The sequence below is a fragment of the Melitaea cinxia genome, chromosome 5, assembly GCF_905220565.1.
Source record: "Melitaea cinxia chromosome 5, ilMelCinx1.1, whole genome shotgun sequence".
NCBI lineage: Eukaryota > Metazoa > Arthropoda > Insecta > Lepidoptera > Nymphalidae > Melitaea > Melitaea cinxia.
Window position 1 is genome coordinate 481,706 of NC_059398.1, and position 9,572 is coordinate 491,277.

The 9,572-nt window shown below is 35.2% G+C and overlaps 1 protein-coding gene across 1 annotated transcript; it reads left to right on the forward strand.

Annotated features, from left to right (window-relative positions):
* The first annotated feature begins 1,473 nt into the window (after nt 1-1,473).
* On the forward strand, nt 1,474-3,250 carry LOC123653932 (somatostatin receptor type 2-like). Its single transcript, XM_045589908.1, has one exon. It carries the CDS (start codon nt 1,474-1,476, stop codon nt 2,725-2,727), a length of 1,254 nt encoding a protein of 417 aa, XP_045445864.1. The 3' UTR covers nt 2,728-3,250.
* Nucleotides 3,251-9,572: the final 6,322 nt, after the last annotated feature.

Genomic DNA, 9,572 nt, shown 5'->3' on the forward strand with positions numbered 1-9,572 from the left:
AACTTAAGCCCGTACAGATAAAAGACTTGCCTCCCCTCATGATTGCTATTAAGACTATAAAAATATTTATGATTCGATATGTTAATAATGCATTGCTGATAAAGGAATTAATTAAATTGTCGATATTTACAAAGTTTGAACATAAAAATAATATTACTAGAACCTTCCGAAAATTCTTTCGACAATTGAATTGAATAACTAACCTGGGGGGATGGGGAGTAAGGTCGGCAACGCGCTTGCGATCCTTCTGGTGTTGTAGGCGTCTATAAGCTACGATAATCGCTTGCCATCCGGTGAGTCGTACGCTTGTTTGCCGACTTAGATGAGTAAAAAAAAACCAGAGAATTAGTACCTTATTCTCTAGATTAATTATTAAAATAGGAGAAAGGGCTCTATGAGGTAAAGAAGAGAGGTAAAGAGGTATTTAAGAAGTGAATGTACAAATACTTTTCGAGCATTAAATAAACATCGGAACGGTTCCCAGTAGAAATAATAATATGCTGGGGATCCGGAAGTACTCAAAAATGAAGCATCCAAGCCATGACCAAAAAATTCTAAACAGTATACAATATTTATCATAAGCGTAGTTGACTATGTCAATGTCAGCGCAACAGCCATTTGCGGTGACAATTGCTCAAACGTTGTTATTTTTTTAGCAAACAGCATGATACACATCCTGTTTGTATTTAATTCTGTAGACGATAAACAATTCTTTTTATTGTTTCAGATTCGTGATAATGGAGAGTCGAAAACTATTTTGGTGATAATATTTTAAACAATATGTAAGTATTGATGAGATTAATTTTATAATAATTACCAGGTTTTGAGTTCGAACTACTTTGCACCATGGATCATCGTAGGGAAACATACATATTACTTACTTTAGCCTGTAATATGTCACTGCTGGGCATAGGCCTCTTTCCCCATGTATATCATATATGAGAAGGATCAGAGCTTAACCTAAAACGCTGCTTAAATGCGGGTTGGCGGATATATTCCCTACTATGAGTAACGATCGCTATCACATGTACATGACAACAACTAAGACCGAAGGCTTAACGTGCTCCTCGAGGCACGGCGGGGAGACCTACAAGGACTACACAAACACCCAGACCATGGAAAATATTTAAATGGTCAATATAAATGTTTGTCATTTTCAGGGATCGAAACCGCAACCTCTAACGCAACAGCCACAAACCAGTGCTATAACCGTTGCGCCAACGTGTCGTCAACATATTACTCGCTAACCCATAATGAAGCAGCCCGAATTGCTAAGCTCTAATATTACTCTTTCTTACATTTATCCTAGTAGACATTTTTGTGTTAAACCAGTAAATGATATTCAAAACAAAAAGAAGAGATAGAAAAAGAGTATGGACAGTGTTACATAATTAATTTTTATATTTTATTTACAGGTTAATATCGTCTCTGCAGAAGATTAATTTTTAACGAAGATAACAATTATTTGTCACCATGGAGTTAGAAGACGTGGAGATGTACGGTAACGACAATTACTCATTCGACCACAACGGAACCTTCAACGGTACCTATGAAAACTGTCCCAATATGAACCTACCCGTCGTGTACGTCGTGACTCAGATATTGTACGCCATTGTGTGTGTCGTAGGCCTCCTTGGAAATACGCTCGTTATATATGTCGTCCTTCGGTATTCGAAAATGCAAACTGTCACCAATATGTACATCGTAAACTTGGCGATAGCTGACGAATGTTTCCTTATAGGAATCCCATTCCTAATTGTCACGATGTCCCTGCGCGCATGGCCGTTCGGAAGATTTATGTGCAAGGCGTACATGATATCTACTGGGATCAACCAATTTACGAGCAGTATATTCCTCTGCATCATGAGCGCTGACAGATACATAGCAGTGTGTCATCCTATAGATGCACCTCGTCTTAGGACACCATTCATATCTCGAATAGTTTCTGCAGCCGCCTGGACAGCTTCAGCTCTAGTTATGACACCTATTTTTATGTATACCACTCTAATACAAACTGAAAATGGACTGTCATGTAATATAGTATGGCCTGAAAGAGAATTCAATAAAGGGCAGGCATCCTTCACCTTGTATTCCTTTGCACTGGGTTTTGCATCACCATTGACCCTCATATTTGTCTTCTATTGCCTTGTTATAAAAAAACTGAAGACAGTCGGCCCAAAGAATAAATCGAAAGAAAAGAAACGGTCTCACAGAAAAGTGACTAAATTAGTATTGACGGTTATAGCAGTATATGTTCTATGTTGGTTACCGTATTGGGCTTTTCAAGTAGCTCTCATTTATTCACCACCGACGGAGTGCGCCAGTCGTATTACAATTACTGTATTTCTCGTAGCAGCCTGCTTTAGTTATAGCAACTCAGCCATGAATCCTATACTCTACGCTTTTTTATCGGATAACTTTAAAAAGAGTTTCTTAAAGGCCTGCACTTGTGCAGCAGGTAAGGATGACAATGCGACTTTACATGTTGAGAATAGTGTAATACCAAGAAAAAAAGGTGGATGTGCAGCTCGAGCTCAAACTCGTGCTTTAGCGGAAAAGCGTGGACTAACTGGCCCTGGCGACGGTGCTGGCGGATCACGGTCGGAAGCATCCACAGCAATGACGTCCAGATCAGTCGCTGCCAGTGAAGCACTTAACATGGACACGAGACCATCAACGCTGGCGCCACTTATAGCACCAAACGGTGTTTCTCATTCACGTATTTGAGTGCGGGCCTCGCGCAAGTGTCGCGAGCCCTCGGCCACAGTGGCGGAAGAGGACACTTTAATTGTTTCAATAGATTAGGTTATAAAGACTGGTATATCGGTGTGACTCTTTCTGACAGCTGAGCGTGACAAGAGCCCTGTCCTCTCACCTGTCGGTTTTACGGTGTTTTAGTATAAGATTTTATCATTATGGTTTATATTCTACAATGATCAATGTAATGTATGGACCTGAGTATACGAGTACAAGTTTCTGGTAGGTTATTGTTCATAAATGGTCGTCTTAATTGTATCTTGTAAAATGTTCGTGCGATGGATTAAAAGATGTTATTTGGCCTAGGGTTGTAACGAAGAATTTATTAATATTTAGGTAGTTTATCGCATGGCGAACATTTAATTTGTATACCATGATTATTGTTCATTGTATAATTGTACATATCCTGTAAATAATTAAATATTCACACAATTGTCATAATGTAACACTAAAATATAATGATACGTCAATAAATAAATTTTCTTATTTGAAACATCCTGATTTTTATTGAACTGAGAATGAGAATGATTGGATCACATTTGTTCATGTGAAGAGTATCAATCAATTAAGGTGATATAGTGAGGAGGTGTAGAAGTGACGAGAGGCGGCGAAGAGAAGACGACCTAGTGATGATAAATACACACTACACAGACGTATGCTGAATAAAGTCGCAGCCGATCCAGGAGTAGCGGTGAAGGTTAACTTCTATTAGTAAGAGTTTAAGTGCATAAAGATTATACCGCTGAACTTAACGCAGTCGGAATAATTTACAAACTAAAACATTCTTCTGCTAACGACATTTCATTACTCATTCTTCAAGTTGAGTACTTGAATATAAAATATTACAATATTTCTGGCTACAGGTCATTGTCCTTAATATTAAATAATATAATGATAACTAAAGATCGCTGCTCGACTTGAATAGTATCCTTTTTAGTATATGTATTCTTTAGTAGATATTCAGACATTATAACAAACTTCTTTCACAAATGTTTGGCTTTTATATTGCCATCAAAATTTAAACTATGAAAAACTTTAATGTAAGTCTCTCTGTCATAAATTTTAACACCTTAGCATAAATGGAAGCATTTTTTTAAGCTATAGTTTACTGTCTGTCTGTGTGTGTGCTTGTGTACAGCTTGTGTACAGCATGATAAACCTGCATCAAGAATGTGCAGCATAATCTTAATCTGCTGTACATAATTAGTTGCAATTGTCACAGACGTAGTCCTTAAAGTTCAGATAAAAATCTGGCTTAGTTTTATCTTGATACACTTGTAGGAAGTACACGAGAATATAACTGAAGGGTAATGTACACAAATATAAATAAAATACAAGGTAAGATGGATCAAATTTGAAATATATAATGACAACTGAGCTCCTTCCTATAATTATTTCTAAAGTCAGACTAACTTTTAAGAGAAAAAAACAAGCGTGCTTTAGACCACACGACCGAAGTAAAACATTCTGCACTATAGGCCTATACTGTCTGTGTCTTAGATATACGAAACGTAACTGTCTATGAGAGAAACAGAGAAAGAAAATGTGTGCTCGCACCTTTCTCTCTTACTCTTCGCCTCGCCTGATCAAACTTTTCGTAACACTCTCGTCACGCATTTACCAGCTTACTCCCAAACTCAAAGTTACGTAAAGAAGTTTACCTTCAAAAATAAATCTTAAATTAATTTAAGAGTAAAGGAATTAGACTATTTGAATTTCGAATAACAATCGAAATTTAGCATAGTAACACGAATTTTAATTATAAAAACAATTAATCCAGATATACAAGTAAAAAGTAGAATCGGTCGATTAATAAACGTAAATCAAATCAAAAGTTTCTCGTCGCCGACAGTTCGCGATGTTCACGTTAATACCGTTTCATCCGCGATCGGTTATCAAGCCGATTGTGGATGAAAATTGAAATCGTCGGAGAACTTTTAATTGGTTCAAACGTCAAACGTGATCTGATTTTTATGTAGGCTAATTTTAATCTTGATTTTAATATCGATGTTTGGGATATAACTTTATTTGACTGTCTGTTTTCATAGAATTATTACCGTCATGAGTAGATGTCTTATTCCGTGAAGAAGTATTGTACTCTTAGTTGTCATAGATAATTATCTTCTTCTATCATCATCGTCATTTCAGCCTATTGCAGTCCACTGCTGTACATAGGTCTCTACAAGTTCGCGCCAAAAATGGCGTGAACTCGTGTGTTTTGCCCATAGTCACCACGCTGGGCAGGTGGGTTAGTAACCGCAGGGCTGGCTTTATCGAACAGAAAACGCTACTGCCCGTCTTCGGTCTGTATATTTCAAAGCCAACAGTTGGATGGTTATCCCGCCATCGGTCGGCTTTTTAAGTTCCAAGGTAGTAGTGGAACTTTGTTATCTTCTTCTATAAATGAATGTTAAAGACGCAGGTTAGAAAGTAGGTATGTCTCAGAATTTCTTCTGCATGGGATGGCAAGTCAATTTGCAATGATAAAGGCGGATAGTTGCTAAACAGAACGCAATAAATTCGTGAATAACCCAAGTTGCACAATGAGTTCCAATCTGTATAGAACAAAGAATTGGAGGATAATTCGTTAATTAAAAATTATAGAAGTAGAACAAAGTAAATAAAAGTGAACAATTCGACATTAATTTATGATTCAATAGAATTGGAGGATAATTCGTTATTTAAAAATTATAGAAGTAGAACAAAGTAAATAAAAGCGAACAATTCGACATTAATTTATGATTCAATAGAATTGGAGGATAATTCGTTATTTAAAAATTATAGAAGTAGAACAAAGTAAATAAAAGCGAACAATTCGACATTAATTTATAATTCAATGCTATAATAACGGAGTCATAACCGCAATATTTTAGTACCATTGAATTCTCTCTCCAGTAATTGACCAACGACTAGCCATTATAAAATTAAAATCAAAATCAAAAACAGCTTTATTCAAATAGGCTCCAAGAGCACTTTCGAATTGTCATTTAACAAATGAAAACTTTAAAAATCAATTATTATATTTGTAGAAGTAAAGCTACCACCGATTCGGAATGTAGATTCTGCAGAGAAGAATCGGCAAGAAACTCCGCAGTTACTCTTTTGAAAATAATATATAAACTGTGTTTTAGTACAAAATTAGTAACATGTTGCATAAACACAGCGTCACTAAGTCCACACATCTTTATCAACTATGTAATCCTGCACCGAGTAATAAGCTTTATCTATTAATTTTTTTTTAAATAAAAACTTTAAATTTATGTTGAGACAATTCCGAAATCGTTTGTGGGATTTTATTATACATAATTACATTGGAATAGAATTAAAGTAGAATTAATTATATAACATAATCAATTCTACTTTCTTAAATAAAACTTGGGCTCTAACGCCTTATGAACACTTCATAAACTCAATACTTAACTAGTTTATAACCGCCCCATATATCTATGTTACGCCAATCTTCAGCGTTGCAACAAGGTGGTAGGAACTCCGCTCTTTGTATGAATATTAGTAGTACTAGATGTGCACCGCGGTTTCACCCACATTAATTTAAGAAAAAAAAGGTACTAAAATATATAGCCAATAGCTTATAGCTTCCTCAATAAAGAGGCTATCTATCTACCACTGAAATCATTTTTCAAATCGGACCAGTAGTTCCTGAGATTAGCGCGTTTAAGCAAAAAAACAAATAGACTCTTCAGATTTTTATAATATTAGTATTGATAATTCGTATCGACGTTTAAGAAGTTTGTATAGGTTATTATTTCCTTGTTAACTTCAGCAGCCGCTCTGTATCCCTGGTATTAATTACTACACAACATTAATCGCTTCAGCCTGTAGTATCCCATCTCTTCCCATCTCCGTATCTTCTTTTCCCATGTAGGAGATGGATCAGAGCTTAATCCACCACGTAACGACCGCTATCAGGTGTAAACGATGGACTAACAACACAAGGACTAACAACCAGACCGGAAATAAATATTTGTATAAACACAAATATCCACTCGGAGTGAGAATCAAACCCGCGATCGTCGGTGTTTTAAGCGCCGCCGACACGGCACTTGCACCATTTGGTACACTACAGCGGTCGTCAACATCAATACTATAACTTAATTAGTAAGTTAATAGGTCAGAACTAATTGAAGTGATTATTATCATTATACGTATATGGCTTACTGTAATTATGACTAATGATTAACTGAGGTAGGGCATAGCAACCTTTGACCTTACAGAAGATCACAGCTAAATAATACTGCTTTCAAGCAGTGTTGAGTTCCTGTTGGTGAGTAAGGTGAGAAGCTCCTGGGGGATTAGGGGTAAGTTCGGCAATGCGCTTGGGATGGTTTTGGTGTTGCAGGCGTCAATAAGCAACGGTAATCGCTTACCATCATCATTACAGCCTATACAGTCCACTGCTGGACATAGGTCTCCACAAGTTTACGCCAAAAATAACGTGAACTCATGTGTTTTGCCCATAGTCACCACGCTGGGCAAGTTCCAAGGTGGTAGCGGAACTGTGTTATCCCTCAGTCGCCTCTTACGATACCCACGGGAAGAGAGGGGGTGGCTATATTCTTTGGTACCGTAGCCACACAGTACTTAATCGCTTACCATCAGTTGTATAATATTACATAATATACTTGTATATAAATGAATTATTCACATATTTGACTATTGGATAATATTGAAGCCTATAAAATTAAGTGGTTTGAAAATTTACATAACATTTTTATTCTTAACATATGATAACAGTTCAAAGGAAAAGCTTTTATCACTTCAAATATATATCAATAGACAATGAAAAATACTTAATAATCTATATAAAATGTTAGGAAAGTCAAAACTGTACATTGAACATTTTTTTAAAAGAATACTTGGGGTGTGATCTACAATCGATACCGAAGCCAAAAATATAGTTTTTAGAATTTTTGTCTGTTTGTCTGTTTGTCTGTCTGTTTGTCTGTATGTATGTCGGGGATAAACTCAAAAAGTACTGCATGGATTTACTTCAAATTTGGCAAAAATATTATTAAGAAGTTGGGTCAACATATAGGCTACAAATTATCACGCTATACCTACGGGGAACAACGTGTAATCTAACGACGCATATTTGAATGTTGTTGTTATTATGTTAATAATAACCATGCTATAAGTTAGCTTCACAATATAAATAAAGACATTCTGTAGTATATTTAGTATCAGCATTGCACCCGTGCAAAGCCGGGGCGGGTCGCTAGTAAATAAATAAATAAATAAATATTTACAACATACACACGTGGTCATCTGTTCCTAAAGCCGATTGGTATAGCTACATTATTTTCCGATAAACATACATATATATACTAAATGAATATAATACACCCAGACTCGGGGTGCAATATATATATGTATTTACCGGAACGGACAAACTGCACCAACGGGCTAGTAAGTATTATTAACTTTTTATTGTGATTTATTAACCGTGTAATAATTTGAGTAATTGAAAATCATTATGGCTCCATCATGAACCATTATACCACCACGCCAATACGCTACAATTACCAAACTGTTTTACTACATTGCAACCCTATCGTGTAACATTATGAAGTAAATAATAGATCAAGAATAAAGTCTTTTCGTATCTTATATGTAAGACTGTGAGAAAAAAAAAACTGTCTGATATATTTCAAGGAATTCCTAACAAGTCAGTTCATGTCGAATAATTAATTTCGCTTCAAACCTTGCAACAATATCTTTATTTATAGTTTGAAATAGACGAGAAATTTACGACATTTTATATTTAATGAATGATTCATTTCGTGTAAATGATCCGATGTTTATAGATATCAAATTACTGTTGTTTATTTATTATTTGTGAAATACGTATAATTTGAGGTTTAGTTGAAGTAAAAATTATAGAAAATATGTTTAATAGTAGCTAAAAAAAATTTATATCGTTATATTTTTTTTTTTTTTTGGCGCTTTAGGGAAAAATGGTGGGAGCCATTTTTTTCAAGAGGCACCCACGCGTCTCAAATAACCGACACCCTTGAAGTTAGCTAGTCAACGAAGAAGAAGTTAGCAACGTGAAGTTAGCTAGCCAATGAAGTGTAACTTCTTGAGTGCGCACATAAGTACACACACACTTTTTAACTGACTTCCGAAAAAAGAGGAGATTCTCAATTCGACTGTTTTTTTTTTCTTCTTTTTTTTAGTATGTTACTTCTGAACTTTTGACTGTAGTGCAGATATTGTCATTGATATAGTTAAAATAAAGTAATAAAAACGTTAAGAAAAAAAATAAATATTTTACGTTTTTATTGATTCCCTTGAAATCAAAGATGATCAGAAAAATTAATTCATCATTTATAATAAGACATCAGTCTCGGAATTGCGGGAATTCGGGATGTTTTAGACAAACTTGGGGAGGCCTGTGTCCAGCAGTGGACTACGAGAGACTGAACTGACCGACTGATATATCACCTCGATTAGCAGAAAACCAAATATTAAAGGCGTTATATAAATATTTTAAAACAGTATAATCTAGACATCTATATACAATATTGAAAATATTAAATAAGTCTAACAAAAGATATTACTACATCACAATATTTTCATCACATATTTAAATTCTCCTGAGCATATTTCCGAATGAACCGTTGGTACTAGGCGCCTGCGGCAGTTTTATGATTAGATCCCCCTTCTATGAACTTAAAGAAATACATAAATGATGTTTAGATAATGTCAATATTATAGATCGAACAAATAATAATTTAACAAAGGTTCGTACAACAGTCGAATAAGAATTTTTAAATAATAAATTTGCTTTTTAATAA